The sequence below is a fragment of the Hippocampus guttulatus genome, chromosome 21 (assembly GCF_054856545.1).
Source record: "Hippocampus guttulatus isolate MCC_2025c chromosome 21, RoL_Hgut_1.0, whole genome shotgun sequence".
Lineage (NCBI taxonomy): Eukaryota > Metazoa > Chordata > Actinopteri > Syngnathiformes > Syngnathidae > Hippocampus > Hippocampus guttulatus.
The window spans coordinates 6,029,512-6,048,760 of NC_141281.1; the positions used below are offsets into that span (position 1 = coordinate 6,029,512).

The 19,249-nt window shown below is 43.6% G+C and overlaps 2 protein-coding genes across 3 annotated transcripts in view; one reads left to right on the plus strand and one right to left on the minus strand.

Moving 5' to 3' along the window:
- The first annotated feature begins 93 nt into the window (after window positions 1-93).
- Window positions 94-6,095, plus strand: pigm (phosphatidylinositol glycan anchor biosynthesis, class M). Of its 2 annotated transcripts, XM_086101634.1 has the most exons (9): window positions 94-462; window positions 756-929; window positions 1,210-1,330; window positions 1,456-1,693; window positions 1,988-2,091; window positions 2,460-2,614; window positions 2,733-2,834; window positions 2,976-3,149; window positions 3,945-6,095. In XM_086101634.1, exons 1-8 carry the CDS (start codon window positions 250-252, stop codon window positions 3,141-3,143), a joined length of 1,275 nt encoding a protein of 424 aa, XP_085957760.1. In that variant the 5' UTR covers window positions 94-249; the 3' UTR covers window positions 3,144-3,149; window positions 3,945-6,095. The 2 variants fall into 2 exon arrangements, with proteins under 2 accessions (XP_085957760.1, XP_085957758.1); XM_086101632.1 differs by having other exon boundaries at window positions 2,976-6,095.
- Window positions 6,096-6,721: 626 nt separating this feature from the next.
- ahrra (aryl-hydrocarbon receptor repressor a) overlaps window positions 6,722-19,249 on the minus strand; it is a 53,191-nt gene continuing 40,663 nt past the window's right edge. Inside the window, exons 5-9 of the mRNA XM_086101631.1 lie at window positions 15,435-15,524; window positions 13,123-13,267; window positions 12,815-12,948; window positions 11,297-11,502; window positions 6,722-9,901 (exon numbers count right to left, since the gene is read on the minus strand). Of these exons, the coding sequence (XP_085957757.1) occupies window positions 8,785-9,901; window positions 11,297-11,502; window positions 12,815-12,948; window positions 13,123-13,267; window positions 15,435-15,524 (1,692 nt within the window). The 3' untranslated portion in view covers window positions 6,722-8,784. The remainder of the gene's footprint in view (window positions 9,902-11,296; window positions 11,503-12,814; window positions 12,949-13,122; window positions 13,268-15,434; window positions 15,525-19,249) is intronic.

Below are 19,249 nucleotides of genomic sequence, written 5' to 3' on the forward strand. Positions count from 1 at the left end.
TTCAAGTACAATACTGTTGTGAACTGAAACGCCGTCTCCCTCCTGAACACCTGGGGGCGCTCAAAACGTAACGAGGGTTAGTCCAAGCCGATGTCACTTATGCTTTATTTCCGGAAACAAATATTTGGTGAAAAATTCGAGAATGTTAATATGCAACGTGACCGCAAAATGTCCATCGATTCGTGTGCAATTTAATAAGACACCATATGGTCCACTAGTTGGGCACTGTTTGGCTATCGTAACGAGCATATGCGAATGTCGAGCACCGTACGCACTTTCTGTTTAGAAGCGATGGAGAGGCTAATATCCAAACTGACAGAGAAACATGTTCTCTTCACGGTTTCTTTCGCTATGCGTCTTGCCTTGGTCGCTTACGGAGATTTCCACGACAGGACCATGGTAGTGAAGTACACTGACATTGACTATCACGTCTTCACGGATGCTGCGAGGTTCACTACTCAGGTAGCCTTATATTCTGTCACCGTTTTAGCTGGAATTGTTAGGGAAGTATGATTATACTGCACACAGATATAATTGTTGTGTCTTACATGCAGTATAGATTTGTTTACGTCTCCATTCCCATGCAGCCCTTTGTCTCACTTTTTTTCTAAACTAAAAACATTTAAATAAATATTCTACAAAAGGGCACTCCAATTTTGGAATACAAAGGATTTTATTTTAGAATGACATTAAGTCTTTACCATTTTGCTGTAATCATTCTAATACAATACATGATAAATCAAATGTGTTCCCAGGGCGAGTCCCCGTACAACAGATCAACCTATCGATACACGCCTCTGTTGGCCTGGCTGCTGGCACCGAACATTTATATCCACATGGTGTTTGGCAAGCTCTTTTTCATCATATGTGATGTCCTGTCCGGACTGCTGATCTACAGAATCCTTTGCCTTCGAGGTCTTGGCTCTGAGGTGTGTTTACTGGCAGTATGTACTCACTCTTTTGCCGTAAAATTTAAAATAAAAAACGACTCTCATGCACAGTTCTCCAAATAAGTATCAAAGCATGCTTGCTTCAGACTGTTTCTCCCTGTTGACTGTGAAACCGACACATAAAACAAAACCAAATTACAAGTGGTACATTTAAACAAAGAAATAACCCCTTAATCTGACTAGATCTGAATAACCTCACCGATATTCAACTTTTGAGGTGTTACAATGTGTTTCTTATTTTGGCGGGTTTGATGATCAGACGGCACGACGGGTTTGTTCGCTGTGGCTGCTCAACCCACTGCCAATGGGAGTTTCCAGCCGAGGGAATGCAGAGTCCATCCTGGCCGCTTTGGTGCTGGGGACTCTTCTCTGTATAGAGGGTAAGTTTATGGACAGACACTTCAGAAAATTGGTGGATGGGTAGTGTTCAAATTGACGAATAACATCTCATTTGGCTTCATATCCAGTGCTTCTTAAAAAATAGTTTCTGTCTTCTGTGTCATAGGTCGACGCATGACGTGGGCAGCACTGCTCTATGGCCTGTCTGTTCATATGAAGATCTACCCCATCACATATGCGCTACCTATTGCGCTGACTCTTCGTACGCCATACATTAAAAGAGACCAAAATAAGTGGAGGAGCGTAATTGACTTCTATGGAAGTTTCTTCAACAGGGAGTTGTTCTCTTTCGCAAGCGTGGCCGGAGGTCTTTTTTGTGGTCTCACAGCACTTTTCTATCACATGTAAGAGCGACAATCAAAGTGATGCAAAATGGTGGTCAGGCATGTCATACAAAAAAGTTGTTCACCTTTATTAATACAAAAAGCTCCATAATAGTGCTTATGTTCACATATTTTCACTGTTATCATACCGAGAGACATTTATTTTTTCTCTCCTGTCTCAATAGCCCAAACAAAATTTTAGAAGCACTCTTCAGTATGTTGTTGATTCTAAGGAGTACTATACATTCGTATTCTATAAATAATTCAAATCACAGCTGCATGGGTGTACCTGAAGTACAGATGAACTTGTTTCAGGTATGGCTGGACATTCCTTTACGAGACATACTTGTATCATCTAACCAGAAGAGATATTCGGCATAACTTCTCTCCATACTTCTACATGCTCTACCTTACTGCAGGTATTTATTAGTCTGGCATGAATTCATTTGAAATAAAACACAAAAAGTTCATGAGGTGAAATTTCAGGACCCAAAATGCACTATAACCTTTACCGGTGAAGTTAGCGTGATTTTACCCTCTTTAAAAATTTTGAATGACTGTTTAATGTTCTAGTACTTTTGTTCTAGTACTTTTTGCACAAGTTGTGCATCAGCAAGGAGCTGAACGGCAAAATTAAGAGGAAGATGTGCAAAACGTGCTGCAACATTGAACAGTTCACGTTCACCTGGAAATGTTATAAATCCAAATATCCTGAACTTTTTGTATGATGATGATTTTTCTTATTTTTTTTGGAGGGGGGCAATTAAACAGTTGTTATGTTTTGCAGACAGCAAGTGGAGCCAGTGGCTTGGGCTGGCCGCATTCCTTCCACAGTTAATGCTCCTGTTGGTAACGTCATGGGCTTTTCATCGTGACCTGACCTTTTGCTGTTTCCTACACACGGCCATCTTTGTCACTTTCAACAAAGTCTGCACATCACAGGTATAGAGGTCAAACCTATGACTATATGTCTTGGGGGGGCTTGATATATTCCTCCTGCCTTATTAAATTTCCTTGTTTCCAGAGTAGCAAAGACTGCATTACTTTTTTGTGTGTGTAGTACTTCCTATGGTACCTGAGTCTCCTTCCTCTGGTCATTCCTTATTTGAGTCTCTCGCTGAAACAAGGAGTGGGACTTCTGCTCCTCTGGTTTGCTGGACAGGTGAATATTTAGATTATTAAATGTCTGTTGGAGTTTTTTTTTCATTTACTCAACTGAAGAGTGTACCAACCTAATGAATTAGTTTGGTTATAAAATGCATGGGCTAACTAAAAGCTATTTTTAATATCTTCTCGTCATTAGACTGTATGGTTGGTCCCGGCTTACTTCCTGGAGTTTGAGGGCTACAACACCTTCCTGCTCATCTGGTTCGCCGGACTGCTCTTTCTGATCGTTAACTCCTTCATTTTGGTGCAGCTCATTGTGCATTATGAGCCAAAAGTGAACGCGAAGAGATGGAAGTTTGAATAACCTCACGTAAGTGTGCAAGAAAGTTTCACTGTGACTGGAGCTTCACTATGAGAACATATTTTTGCTTGTTTTCTCATCTAAATTGTGTCGTATTCGAAAATCACAAAAATTGTATGTGCACATTTAAAAAAAACAAAATCAAATTCCTATTGGTAAGGTCCATCCAAACCTTAAACTGTACTGGAATCACACATTCAGTCTGTGTGTGTGTGTGTGTGTGTGTTTATTAAAAACAATTCCAGAAATGTGACCACAAGTAGGGTATTTGAGATCTATGCAATGCGCCACTAGGCGGCAGCGTTTGTTTGCTGATTGGGCGCATATCCTGACGTAACCTCCGGTAAACACTCCTTCAGGTGTGAGATCCACGAAAACACCAATTGACTGCAGCGGCTCCTTCTTAGCATACACTTGCTCATAAACCTGCCATGCAAAGCCTGCTGTTGGGTGCATTTATCATCCCTGCACCATCGAGTAGTTACATCGTAAGAGTCATTTAAAAAAAAAAAGCACGTTGGTCATTATCATGTTTTTAATTCAAGTAAGTGTAGCTCATGGAAGTGTCCAGTGAGTATATGTGTGACTAACAGTCAGCCTGCATAATCCAAAATGAATGGCAAACCATATCAACCCTAACAGATGAAATATGTTTTAAATGAGCTTTTCTTTTAAGGGGGTGATAATTCATTCATATGTCTCCCTTGTAATTGTTAAAAAAAATGATCACAGGCATTTTAAATAGTATACTCTGAAGTTGTGTCTCTTAACATACACACAACTCTGTCACTAAAACCTTTTCAGTTGTCCAGAGCAGGGGACCACCAACTCCGGTCCTCGAGGGCCCCTATGCCGCATGTTTAAGATGTCTGCCTCCTCCAACACACCTGATTCAAATGATCATTGTCAGGCTTCTGCAGAGCTTGCTAATGAGCTGATCGTCGTCATCAAAAAAAAAAAAATGGCCCACTTTTCCCCAGCCTATTGCCATCGTTAGTTTCCTTCATTGGTCGAAACCAACGCCGACATGACCAAATGTGTCGCGTGCCGTTGAGACAAAACGTAGCGGTCCGTGTTCATGAGTTACAGGTTTGTTTGGGGGTTGGTGGATTGCGTGACGGTCCCCCATATGTTGAGTCGGCTGTGTGTATATGTGCATGTTAATATGCATAGACGTACATGCCATGTCTGTGACATACCCTCAAGGATTCACCTCGTTGTCATCAGGGAGAGAGGGGGATGTTGCTGTGTCTGTGGATGTGATTTGCATTGCTACATCTGCCTATATGCACATGTGTGTGTGCGTGAGAGAGAGAGGCTGATACACGCACACACACACACACACAAACACGGGGAGTGGGTGTGACCAATTAGGACAAATGGTGTGCAAAGCAGCAAAGAGTGGGGCATGAACAGTCACGCAACCTTGCATGGTATGGGATTATAGGTCTCGGACTACACACACAAACGTATACAGTCGACAACAAGCATCACACACTTTGCCTGAACACGTTTTGCTCCTCTCTCTTGATTGGTCCTTTAATTGTCTTTGCCACTCCTCTCCCATGCCCCCCCCCCCCCCCATCGTCCCTGTTTAGAACCAGTGTCGTTGGGTTGGCGTGATGTATGGACGGTTGCGTGCCTTATTATAAAACATTTAAACTTAGCCTTTTAGCACCCCCCTCGCCCCGCACGCCTTTCTTAATCATGTCAGTAAATTAAAGTCAAACAAAAACCTACACGTGATATTTGCATGCTCGTTTCTCCCTCATAAAGGCGACTGTGTTGCATATGTGGTCCATGTTATACACACAGCAGTGTTTGTTTCGTAACATATAAAAAAGGGCTCATTCACGCTTAAGAGTGTCTTCGGGAATGCAGTCAGTTTAGCGGAGAATTATGTGTCAGAATGAGTTAGGTGTCATGTCACTTTTACTATTCCACTTCTGTTTCTTCATGCCAAGCGACATGTAATAAGGCTACTACCAATTCAAGAATATTTTTTTCCATACTGGGCATGACCAGCCTCTCAGTATTACCAAGAATGGATGCCTGAAAGAGTTTTTGTTCATCCAAACGTTTTCCCTCTGAAGGCCGCATCCAGAAAACTGTCCAGTAATGACATCTCAATGGGCAACACAGATTTGACATACGAGTAAATGAAGCCCGACAAAATAAGACCGAAGTAACAAAACAAAACAAAAAACATGACACAAGACAGTTTCAACTTGTTAAATCCAAATTTCAAACTTTGATCACTCTCGTCATCCGTCTGATTTTCAAAACGGCGGTACGGTCGAACACCCGGGAAACTCAGAAACGCTGCCTATCTGTTACTTAATCTGCATGCAGTACGAGCAAGCTGATGACATTTCAACAGTGACGTGTGCACCTCCTGTGACCAGCACAGACATGTTACTTACTCCCCTAAGTCACAATTACACCTCATATACTGTATATATATATGCAGAAGAGTCTTTGAAGCCGTCATATACAGGTAGTGAGGTTCCTTGATCGTGTCAAGGAGAAGGAGCTGTCATGACAACTTAACAGCACATTTATCAGACAGACACGTGGTTACAGATATTCCGTATTGTCTTCCGGCCACTATTCATTATTGATAGAGGCACAAATCTGAAGGATGAGACCACATTTCACCGACTTGAAAAATTAAAAAGCCACTAAATAGGTGAGAGCTGCAACTAAAGAGTTTCTTTCATGGGAAGACATGATTGAATTTGTAAAAGTGCTGTTCATGCCTCCATGCAAGACGAGGTTTGATGTGTATTGCATGTAAAACTACTGCATGTGTGCATTTAATGTCATCATATGAAAAATGGATTTGAATGCTTATTTGTTTGAAAAATATACAGCAGACCCCCCCCCCCCTCCCTCCTCCCCCAATAAACTTGTGCAATTCATGAATCCATTAAAATAGTCTTTGCATCAAGAAAAGTCTTGGGGCCACCCTTCTTGGAAGAAATCTTGCCCAGGGCTGATAAAACCGCATTTATAGCAGTGATCACTCCAAGTGCATCGTGGGCCGCCATTTCCAAGCCAGCGATGGTATTTCTCATTATGCTTTAGCATGAAGCGAGCGGCCTTTTGTGAGACGAAATTAAATGATTTGGTTCAACATTTTGGTGTTGAGGGCGGCACGGCAGTCGACTGGTTCGCACGCCCGCCTCACAGCGCAGCGGTAGAGGGTTCGATTCCAGCTCCGGCCTTCCTGTGTGGAGTTTGCATGTTCTCCTCGTGCCTGCGTGGGTTTTCTCCGGGTTCTCCGGTTTCCTCGCACATTCCGAAAACATGCATGCCAGGTGAATGAAACACTCGAAATTGTTCCGAGATGTGATTGTGAGCGCAAATGGTTGTTTGTCTATGTGTGACAAACGTAAGTTTTTCAGGATTCGAATCACCGTCGCACTTTACTGTATAGCATTATTAATTCCACCACTTGTATTGTCTGTCCTGCAATTTTGTTCAAATTTTGCCCTAATTGTTACATGTCGCAAATTGAACATGTCGAACCACAAATCATATCTCAGTTAAAAGAACAAGACAGCCGCCATGTTTTTCCATATAAAGAAGTCTTTTAATAGATAAGTCTCATTTGCAAAAACACGTAGAAACATTGGAAGACATTGCATATTTACACCGTGTTCACTACTTTGCAGCTACCTACTCAATGGAACAAGTAGGGCATTTTCTTTTCTTTTTTTTCCTTCTCTTTAACAGTTATCAAAATGGTAGCAAGAAAATGCCACATGGATTGACCTTACACAAAGAGAAAAGCCTTCAAACTGCAGCTTTTAAATTAGACACTTTTGCCTGACAATAAATATGAATCATCACACATTTATTGAAATGAGCACACACATTGAGCAAGACGAATTCAGAACAGTGACACAATGTACACGATTATGTGTGTTTACTAACTCAAAGAAAAATAATAATAATAACTTCAACTGAACTACTCTCAGTAGTGCAATTTTTGAAGCTACCACAGCAACGCCACCGAACTGGGGCTGTGACGTCGCATTAATTTGGTGCTTTTCGTTTCGTTGTGCAAAAACATGGATTGTGAAGACCACGTCTGTTGTCTGACCGAACCACATCATCAACAGGAAAGGGAAAAAAAAAGATTGTGTCAAGTCTGCAATGAAATGCTGATCTTCAGTGAACACTAAACTGTACAACGTAAGTTGTGACATGAAAATATTGAACGATAACATTTCTAAGGTCAAGATGCTACTGTGCGCTTTGACAGAAGACTAAAATGTCAACAACAGATGACCTGCTCCTTCACTTTAAACTAACTTGAGTTCAGAAAACTTCTACCATTGACAATGTGCTTGTTGAGCCCTTTCGCCATCTTTTTTGACACTCGCAGTGACCATCACGTGTTCAATGACGGCTGTTTTGAAAAGGGCGCCAATTAGCACCCTTTAACTCGGAGCCAAATTACCGTTTTGTGTTTATGGCTTTCCTAATGCACTTCAATCCTACCAATAGGCAGTTTTATTTGTTAACCAAGTGTAGTGAAAATGATTTAAAGCTGTAACAGGATTCCACTTTCACATGTTTTGGTCAGTCAACTGCAAATTGCATCGTGTCGAGTCAACAATACTGTCGGGTTCCTGTATTGTGGGATGCTGGTCCACTTTTCATTTGTTTGGATTTGGAAACTGACACTGTTAAAAAAAAAAAGGGGGTGGGGCTAAAACAGTTAAATGACTGTTTCAGCATGACTTGAAATATTTAGTTGAATAGCTCAATGTAAAATTTTTATCGAAGTTCGTATTCCGTGAAATTCTGACCTCACATTTAAATTATTTATTTATTTATTTTAACAGTGAGTTTTTTTGTTTTACAGTGTCCAGCAGGCTAGTGCGTGATAAAGGCCTACTAGATGGAACTAGTAATGTTACTAGTACACCACAGTAGTTTACTAGTTTGATTCTTTTCCATGGGAAGAGGGTGTAAATGTAAACAAAGTCGACCAGCATCTCAGAAATGATTGCGCTTGACCTCAGAGGTCCCGCTTGATATTTTTGAACTATTCTCCAATGATCCAACGTGTATTAACTGCATGTCTTTGCAAGCTTGTGTAGCGCGTTGCTGTAATGCATAGAAACAAACCCAGTGTTCTTCATTTGTGGGCGATTTGTAGTTAAAGTGCTAAAACATGCAAAACTACCACTAAGGTCCAGAGATCTTCGAGCACATTCGGATAGGAAAACAGAGGTGAGTGGTGGCAGAGGCGAGTCATCTGCTGCGGACCGAATCCAAATTGGTTGACAACATCACAGCGAAAACGTCAAACAATGGGTATGCACGACACGTGAAATAAATGGTGCGTCTGGACATGATCCGACTCATTGTCACTAAATGCCAAAGTGCTTGGAAAACCTGCAAAGGATAAAAAGTCATCAATTGGATTCAGTTTTTGATTGTCACAACACTAACACTTAGAACCTGAGCCTCACTTGTCACCTCTTCGGCAAATGGAAGAATGTTGACGTTCTGCATTTTATGCTGGTATGTGTCAGACAACAGGAACACTACACTACATTTGTGTGTGTGTGTGTGTGTGCTTGTGTGTGTGTGGTCAATGAGAGCGGGTGATGCGCAACTCATTTTTTTAGGGCATATAAACATAAGGGCTGGATTTGTGATGCCCCGTGCTCACACATGACATAATGTTCCTTGGAGCAACCATCATGGGCTGGCTCATGTCATGGCCGCCCTCAGACCACGGCGGGGAGTCAATGGGCTCCCTTTTGATGGAATGGATCAGCCCGTGACCTTTGAACTCGTAAGTGCCGTGCTTGTCGAAGTCCTGGTGCATGTAGGGCTTTTGAGGCTCCTGTTGGTAGACGTGAGAGTCAATGAGGTTGACCGATTGATTACTGCATTGGGAGTGAGAGAGTCTCTGGGGGCTAAACTGACTGTTGTCGTTGTTATTAGCCAAGTCTTTGTCACATTTTAACAAACGTCCACTGTTGTTCACTGCATAGTTCTGATAGTTACCGCTGTTGTACGGTGGGCTGATCCCCGCTTTGCCCCGTTGACAGGGCGAGTACTGCAGATCGTAGTAATCCACCTCGGATTTGAGCTGGACGCCGGTGCTCTGATCGTACGCCCCATTACCATAGCGACGGTCGATCGCGTCCGGATCCCGATGCGCCCAGGGTCGCCCGAAGGGATCGCAGCCATTCTCCGAGTCGGAGTCGTGCTCTACTTTGATAGGCGGCATCAAATGGCCGTCGTAGTATTCGCCGTAGCCGTTCTCACTCTTGACTAAATCCACGCAGTAGGCGTCCGGGTCCGCGGGAATCTGCAGGCTCCCGTAGAGTTTCGACACAAACACCTCGCCATTCCTGCTGCTATTGCAGCTCGGGGAAAGGCGGTATGGCTTCCCGTATTGGCCGGCCTTGTTTAAGCGGTTAGTTGGGATGTAGCCAACCCCTTGGCCCCCTCTGAGGTGCCCCGAGTTTGGTCGCAGGGGCCAAGCGCTCCCCAGGCCCGGACCGAGGCCCTTATGGGAAGACATTGATGACTTGCAGAAATTGAGGGGCTCTTCCTGGTTGTAGTAGCCATCAGGGCGGAACTTGAGGTTATCTTTGGTGAGTGGGGTCCAGGGAGTGTGCTGGCCCCTCTGGGTGCCAACAGCGGCTGGACAGGAGAGCAGGAGAGGGTCTGTTACGTCGCCCATTCCTCCACTGAAGGAGTGCCTTCGGAGGTGTTCCCCTCGATCTCTGTAAGGCAGGACAACATGAAAAATACGTTCAAAGAGTAAAGGATGAAACACAATTCAACACAAACAAAGCACACTCAGAAGGACCTGCTGTCAGCCACGGCTCACCCCGAGACATTTTCACGCAGACTCGCCGTAGCTTGAGACAACCTGCCAATCTCCTTCCACCCCCCAAGGCCCCACCTCTTAACTCATTCACTCCCAAAGACGTTTTTAAACGTCTTTTCAGACTTGGTCCAGAATTGGCTTGTACTGAATGAGTTAAAGGCACATATCTAACACACAGATACTATAGTATGTACGGTATAAAAATAGATTTTTAAAAATATCGTTTCTCTACATCGTGGATTTTCACCTATCAGTGTACACCTTGTATACTTGGTTGCTCTTGGAATCAGCAGAAAAATCAGTCCGTAAAAATAATCCAAGTATCTTTTTTGGCCTCTGACAACGTGCCTTGGTGTCACTCTCAACCAATACGTGAATGACTCAAAGGACAAATGCGAATTTTAGTTCACAGAAGTTCACTGAGAGAGTCGTTCAAAATGTGACTCATCTTTTCCGAGTGTCGTGTCAGAAAATTGAAAACAGAATAAACATCCTCAACCACTAGATCAGTGATGGCCAGGCGTGCATGTTTGTGGATTAATGCACTACAATCTAAAAAAAACGGAATCAAATTCTCAACTTAACTGGAAGAAGCTTTTTACATGTTTTACATTTGCAATAATTTGCATTCTTACTGTTGTAAGTAGTAAGCTATCGTTAGACCTCTATCATGCTAGCGCTTGTCCGCTAGCATAATATCGTTAGCATGCTAGTGCATTAGCAGGCCCTTGTAGTGAATTTTAACAAGCGTATATGGCAAATGGGGGTTATTTTTTATTTGTGTACTGTATATGTTTATGTTGTCTATGAGAATTATATTGCACTATTTAATTCCTTAATATTATATTTTCTGTATATTTGTCCAGTTTTTAGTGCATGCTTAATAATAAACGGTCTTGTAATTTTGACCGGAGAAAGCAACACATTTTGAAATGGGCAAATTCTTGTGGAGGTTCATGTTCGATCCATCCATTTTCTGTACCACTTGTCCACATGGGGACGCATCCTGGACTGTTTGACAATGAAACTTCATAATTCTAAAGTCATCTGCATTGAAGCAGGGGACTTTTGTGTGACAAATTGTGTTATTTTCCAGGACTCAAAATAAGTTGCCAGAATGTATAAAAAAAAAAAAAAAATCAGGATCTGTGAAAGTGGAGCTCGGACATCAAGTTAGTGTTGAAAGCTTGACCTTTAATTCCTACACCCCCGCTAAGATACGCATTGGTTATGTGAATGAACAGCACGAAGCCCTTTGAATGTTCAAATGTACACTTGGGTAACTTACCCGTGCTCTAGTGCCGAGATAATCCCTCCTCCGCTCTTGTTCTTTCCTCGCATTAACATGTTCTTCATTTTCATTTCGGTAATGGAGGGCAGTAAAAGGGGTACAGCTATGCAGAAGAGAGCCAGCTGGGGAGGAACCGGAGCCCCGGAGGCGGACTTCTTTTTCTGTCCTTGGAGAAACTTCAGCCGACCCTGAAACTGCATTGTCTGGAGGCAGGAGACAGGAAGGATTTAGCGGTTTGAACATCAGAGCGCATCTAAAAGTCATACTTTTAGGCAGGTCTATGATTATGTGCTTCTTTTGCATTGATCATCATTATGAGGGCAGCAGTGTCTCAGTCTGTAAGGACTACGCAATAAGGACTTTCTTGTGGAGGTTCAAAATAAAATGGAAATTGGAATGATTTCCAAGTTCAAATTAATGGCAGCACAGACCTTTCAAGTTTTTTTTTCTGCTTATAAAGGAATGGTCCTCTTCTGCTACTGGATACTGCAAGCATAATATGGCTGCAGTGTCGTGTTTTGATCGTTTGTCCGGTGGTTAGTTAGTCAAAGGGAACATGTGTTGATGTCTTCCTGCAAGTCGGCCACTCCAAAGAAAAATGGGAAATGGCATTCTCCGTGTACCACAAAAGAGCCTACACACAACCAAACTGCCAAATCTCATCCCAGAATTAAAAAAAAAAAGTTTGGTTTGTTTATTTGGTTGTTTATTTTTAAGTCAAAATGGAACCACGTTTTGCATTTACAATAGGCTTGTGAGATCTAAGTGAAGTCCGCATCATCCAAACTTTGCGAGAAGGAAACTTGAAGTGTGATGCAATACCGTTTATTATTATTATTTTGTCTGTTCCAAGCAGTAGATGAGGAATTTCCAACTTTCCAGTTTGATGGAATGCATTTTGAGATGTTCCTGGGCAGTATCAACATGGTGGCGCAGTCAGACTGGATGGACCATCCACAGAGCTTTACCGCTACCGTGGCTCTAGTCAACCACTGTTGGGAATACAATTCATTTTCAAGTCTTGCGATGATTGATCACGCATGACTCATTTGTGTCTTTGCTGCAATTATTTGGACTGATGAGGAAAACATTCCTAAACATTGGCTCACCATGGCGCTCCACATGTTTCCAGTGAAGAAAATTGCCATGGAGAGTTTCCATTGTGTGCCAATGTCAACCAGAATGGACTTGGTAAACTCTACTGACCCTGATAAAATGGTCTAAAGCCATATTCTGACCTCCAGCACTTTCCCACTGCATCTCCATTTCAAGGCTGTGAGATACAACGTGAACCGGTGTCTTGAAGGAGCCATCGCCGTGTCTACCCACTGATCTAAACTCTTAGCTCGGCAATTCTACATTACAGCAAACGAACAGACGTCGGTAAAAGAACATTTTCTGCTGCAGATGCATCATATTATTTTTATTCACCTGAATCTCATCCAGGAGAGTTTTTATGACTGGGTTTGCGAGTTACCGTGTAGTTTAGCAGGCGCGGTGCTTCGTGTCACTCACCAGGAATCCAGATGTGCTGTCCAACAGGCATCGGACCCTTGCTATGAAACATCTGTTGAGAAAGCAGGAGAGCTCAGGAGGAATGCCCCCCGCCTCTGGAGAGTGGAACAGGCTGCTCACCACAAACTCGTCACCTTAAAATGCAAAACCAGAGCGCGTGTTGATTTCTTTTTGGAAGGTTTCAAAATGAGACCGAGTAAAAGAGGAATGGATATGGATTTCATTGCGTTATTTAAGTGATGGACGGAATCGAAATTTGAGCCTAGGTAGATAATTCCTGATGATTCCTCCTGCGAGAAATCGCCTACCGGTCCCTGCAGCAAGCTGGGCGTCCTGATGTGCTGATGTCCCCTGGTGCTGCCGAGGGCACATGGCCCAGTGGAGCTGGCTTCGGAACTCCTGGCGGTCATCTATGTGGATGTAGTCAAACACGTTCTGGTGCATCACATCAGTCTAGAGGGAAGACACAAAGGACACAATGCTGGTTTATTATAATGAACATAAAAAAAAAGCCCATGACATAACTCTTAAATAATTAATCTCAAGTACAGTACGTGTGATGATGAAATAGTTTCTAAGTGTGGTAGGTGCCGTTTTGGCGGGAGGATTACACTCAATGCCGCGAAGGATTCGCCTCTCATGAAGGCCCAGAGCACTTAAGATATTTTAACTTGGTTCGCGCAGCGCAAACAAAGTCGGTGCAAGTCACAGAATTGCACAGCTTTTTAAAAGTACAGTAAGAGTTGAGGGCAGCTGCAGGGCCAATGAGGGCAGCTGTGTTTGTCAAACATCGCGTGACACCAGCTCCCGAACAGCAGTCCGGTCCAGCTAACCCTCCCTATCCGCGCGCACACACACACTGAGTCAGACTCCAGCCCGCTCTCGTCATCGTTCTCTTTTTTCTTTTCCAGCAATTGCTTTGCTTTCTGTCATTCCCTGACAGATTCCTCACTAGCATGTTCAACCTTCTCCTCTTCCCTCTCTGCCTCCTACCCCCCCCCCCCCCGCCCCCCGCCCTTCATAATTTCCACACTGGTGGCACGCGAGGGCTTTTGATCGTCTGCCTCTCCTCGGCGCGCGCCTCATCCTGCGGTTTGGTACCCTAGCGGCAGTCCGGTAGACACCAGATGGATCGAGTGACTTTTGTTTATGCTCAAAAAACCGAGTGAGGAAAAGAAAGAGGAAAGAAAAGGAAAAGACGTGATAATTTTGCAGCCCTTCAAAGGATAACCGCGGCTGTAACAAATACCATCAAAGGCCGTTGGAGGATTCCTTGTCTTCTTTTGTGGTGTTACTATGTCTGTTACTTCCCTGTGGTATATTAGGGATAAGTGTCCCCTCTGACTACAATTGTGGGCGCCAGATTACATGACATGTTGTCAAAGCAAACTATGGGACTTGAAAACAAAACAAAAAAAAAATTGTTGTGAGAGAGTCTGTGGGAATGTTTTTGTCGACAGTGTCTGAAATACAACACGATGGTCTGTGGGCACTTGAAAAGACTCATTGGGTTGGTCGTGAAGGATCAACTGTTCAGTGTCAACCGCACTTATATCTCCCGACGGGGGGACCTGTTTTGGGGGCTTTGTGAACTCTGACGACTCGATTTGCATTGTCATGTTGACGTTTTGGAAAGCATAAACAGTGATTTCCTGCCTCTGATGATCATAAAAGCTAACCGCACTTAAGTGGTCGGCATGCCGGGATGCTTTTCGGCACCGCTTCACAACAAGGCAACATAATAAGAGAGAATGAGAAACAGTTTCTATATCTGAAATATCCATCCATTTATTCTTAGATGAATGAGAAATAGTGAGGAAAACTGCCCCGCCAGCAGCTGATATTCACACCCGGAACTTGAGAAAAGTGAGGCAGACGTGACAACCGCTAAACCTCCTTGCTGCCCAAATACTAATCATGTCGTTGTTGAGCCTTTGGAAATCGTTACGTGGGGCTGAACAAAAAAAGAAAACCCATAATGTCTATGCTATACCACGGCAACAGTAACTTACAACGTACAGCCACAATTTTACAACAAGACACCACTTCCGTGTGTGCGTGCGTGTGTGTGTGTGTACTGGCTACAGGGGAGCAAAATCTGGGATTTAAAACAGCGATAGGAACTTTATTTGTGGCCATAAAGAGATTTCATCATCGTGGGGCAGGCGAGGCCATGTTGAATATCATCCATAATTAATGACCGGCTTGATATGGCCACTGGAGAGGAAGGAAGCATCACCATTGGGGATTTATCAACACACCGACACAGACACACACACACACACACACACGAAAGACCTCTGTGAGTGGAACTGAGGTCTTCACCTTTCCGGAACCTCTTAGCCAAAATTTGGTGTGTTCACTCTGCCCTCAAGATAGTTATCAGAATTGACGCTGGCTCATTAAGCAAGAGATGAAAAAGAGCAAAAGAGGATGGTGGGGGGGGGGGGGGCAACTGACCCCAAAAAAAGGGGAAGGGTGAACTTGCTGAGTCAGGCCGAGGAGCTGACCTCTGTCTGACACATGCTTCAGAGTCAGACGAGAGTAAATCAGATAAACTCGATGCTCCGAGGGTTGTGTACAATACGGTTCTCGACAATGGTAGAAAAGTTCAACCCACCTGATGGAATCCCAGATAGTCCACAATGGTTGAAGAGGCGTAAAAGACCATTCCGTCACTGCTCACCACCAGGGCAAATCCTGTTAGAGACTACACACACAAACACATTCGCGGCGCGTTAGAATTTCCCTGTACAGTACCTGGGTCTTTTTTTTCTCTCAAATCACTCCTAAAGCAATTAAACACAAAACAAAAGACCAGAAGGCACACATCGAGAGATCAGCTACGTGAGATACAGTATAAGGGCCGTTCCAGAATTGAAAGACATTTTCTGGACCCCTTCGGTGAAATTTTACAAACTTACACTTGTTGCGCTGTTGTCTTGGAACAAAATCTAAATGTAGCTGAAGACAAAGTGATTCCTAAATACAATTTTAAATGCCAAATAAGATAAGATAAGATATCCTTTATTAGTCCCACACTGGGGGAATATCTCCTCTTTTACGACACAGCAAAGTGTGCTTTTGACCAGTTAGCATAGCCGCTAACACGGCGAAAATGTACTCTCAAACAGAAACTAATTAGAGTAACTAAAAGTAGTTTTCAAACATTTTATTTAATTGTAAGGGATTTATTTAACAATATTCTTTTGGGATGTCTGAGTATCTGTCGCAGGGTTGCAACAAACACACACACATGACCAATAAAATGTCCCCATACCTCGTTAGTGGATCAATCAAATAATATGACAGCCCAAGCAGCAAATGGTGTGATGGCCCTCTTGGAATTGTTCTGTTTAATGATATGAATTGCATTTTTGGTGGCCTAAACATGCCTGAAAACGTCCCATATATGAGCTTATTCAATTCTATTCGACACGTTGTGCGGAAAATATCAATCTTAGATTCCGTGTGATAGTTTAATATTGACTTTTTCACAGCACGAGATAGCTATCCCTCATGTTCAAAGACCGCCAAACATGTTGTTATGCTTAGTGGTAAACAAACTAGCGGCACGCTTTATGGTCATAAAGTGCTCTGCAAATATGATCATCAATCGTAGAGCGCTGATGAAAACATAATTTACCAAAAGCAAAGCTTCAGTCAATGTACAGCCAGATGGGCAGTAAGACGAGAGCTGAGCAAAACAAGCGGGAGAGGAAGAAGAAAGCGCAGGAAGGAGATGTGTCACTGAGCACGTGCGCGTGCGAGCCCGCGCGCAGCTGCGATTGCGTGACAACGGCAAGGCTACTTGAGTTGCGTGACTGCCGCTGCCAGAGTCTGTCGCCTCTATTTTACTGCGAGACTACGCAGGTCTTCCCTGTTGTGTGTATGAACTCACAATTTTCTGTCGGCCTCTGTGTCAGTGATCCGATTGCCTCAGCAAAGCAGCTTCCTTCACGCTAACGACATGGGAGTCATGCTTTACATCAGTTCCCACTCGTGGAACGTTTGATCAAATTGCATGCCCATTTTTTAAATATATCTCCACGCCAGCCAATGCAGCAATTACAAAAAAGAAGACAACTAAGTATTTATGGCCTAAAACAGTCATTTAAGTTGGAAAATCGAATAAAAAATGAATGACTGACATTTACGGCAACAATGTTAGTTAGCGGCAGCTTGCAAGTTGTTTTTACTTATAACTTATTGAACTGATGAACCGAATAAAAAGTTACAACCGTTCTGTTAAACTTTATTTTTCTTTGTGATGAAATGCAGGAAAGTTTTCACAACAGCAAAACTTGAAACGCTGAGTTGAATTGCTCAACCTAAATTGCAAATCAAAGTTTGCTGCTTTGAAATTTTGACTTCACCCAACATTTTTTTTGACAGTCTAGCTTTGCTTGAGAGAATTTTTGGTCACCGCTCGTTACTCTGAAATACACAACCGCATACCTCACACTGACCAAGGAAACCCACTCACTCCATAGAAACTCAGACATTAAAAAAATCTCACCCAAAAACTCGCACGCTACCACAAACCTCACACACACCACAAATCTCCCTTGCACACATATGTACCAAAAAGCTCACACACTAATCAAGAAAAATATCACATGCACAGCAAAATCTCTCTCTCTCTCTATATATGTATATATATATATATATATACATATGTGTTTGCACACACACACACACACACACACACACACACACACACAGTACATTGGGCATTAAAGGACTTTTGCAAACCCTGACCCTTTCATTTTTTATGCTTTTATTTTTCTTCCTCCTGCAACATAGACACTTGACTGGACAACACAATTTATCTTAGAATAAGTCGATACACTTGAATATTTTTATTCCCCATCAAGGCTGCCGTACGAGTGTGTTTTCTTCTCTCGCACACTGAGGCATGTAAGCAATGGAAACAGGCACCTGCTGCTTGGTTCGTCTGCAACATATCTTCAGTTTACGGCGCCCCCGGCTCTCATAACTGCCCTTGGGGGACTAAAAGCTTTGCCTTGAAACTCTTTGGAGGGCCTTCGCACGCAGAGCCCAAAATTAGATGTCGGCTCTCCACTGGATTTGGAGGCAAGAGAGACCGGCGAGGAGAGGCAACGTAGTCTCGCTCCATTTGATTTAGCCAGATGAAGACAGCGTGGGTGGGTTCGGGATTAAAATAGAGACCTTCTGCCAGCGGGAACACACACATTCATCACAGCCATCGTGCTCTTTGGCATGGGACGCCAGTCTAATTCAGATGAAAAATACTGCCGTCTACGCACAGTGCAATTAGTGCTAAATGTTCACAGTCGTAATATTTTGGCCATGTTTTGAGAGCAATTAGCCCCCCTCGACGAGTCACTACCCTCCAGACAGATCATTAGGTACACCTTCATATGTAAATTCTGTGTGTGATTTTTAGCTACATAAGAGGGGCAAAATATTGGAAATGATGCAATTTACTCTCTCGTGAAATGGCTATAATTCCTCCATGGCAGAGGTGGAGGACTCGAGTGACCAAGTTTAGGATTTGGGACTTGCTCGGCAACTTGAAGCACACTACTTGACCGATCGCCGTCAGCTTTGTTTTGATGAGCTTTTTTTCCACAGCCGTGACTTGGAAAAGACGAATCATCAGCATTGCAAGCATTACATTTGCTGAGATCCACTGTAGGGGCGCACAAAGGCGAAATGATAAAAACCCGCGACTGGCCAAATACTTCGGGACCTAACTGTCACACATACCTTTGAATAAAATCAAAGCCGAACACGAAGAGCGACACACGCACGGCACGATCTCTTGTCCCGCTTGGGATCCCATCAGCGTAACAACTAATGCACAGTTTGCGCTGAGGCCCTCGTGCAGGTCGAGTCACGCAACGGGAGGCGGCGCATCACTACGGTCAATCTAGTCTTTTGTTCGCCATCCTATTGAGACAACCTAACACGTTAACAGAAGCATCAGTGGCTCGGCTCGCCTCTGCGTGTGTGCGTGAGCGCTCATAGTTGTCGGGCTGCGATGATCGGTGTCATCATTAGGACCTCGCGCGTGAAACGGTGATCTGATTTATCGGCGTGGCTACATGGCGCGAATAGTCGTCCTTGCGTGCGTGCTGTCGACATACGGAGCCGCGGAGTGCCGGTTTTAATTAAAGATGAGCTATGTAAATACATGCATGATTCAGATTTTGGAAGGTGAAGTGATGAAAGGACATCTTGGGTTTGCGCCGATTACTGTTGACGGGCTGGGTGCTGCCTTTTGGCTTGTCTTTTGCTCACTTTCACACACACCTCGCCGGCCGCTCAAGTTGCCAAAATGTACGAGTCCCCACCCCCTTCTTTAGCGCCGACACTCCCGTCTCATCCTTATGTCACGCAAGGCGGCAACCAGGCAAAAGAGGTCGGGGCAAAGGCCGGAGGTCACAC

Excerpts from the sequence above, each read along its gene's own strand:
- pigm (XM_086101632.1), top strand. The coding sequence starts at position 250 with ATGCGAATGTCGAGCACCGTACGCACTTTCTGTTTAGAAGCGATGGAG. Across the intron at positions 930-1,209 it reads TTCGAGGTCTTGGCTCTGAG|ACGGCACGACGGGTTTGTTC; the intron begins GTGTGTTTACTG and ends TTTGATGATCAG. Across the intron at positions 2,835-2,975 it reads TCCTCTGGTTTGCTGGACAG|ACTGTATGGTTGGTCCCGGC; the intron begins GTGAATATTTAG and ends TCTCGTCATTAG.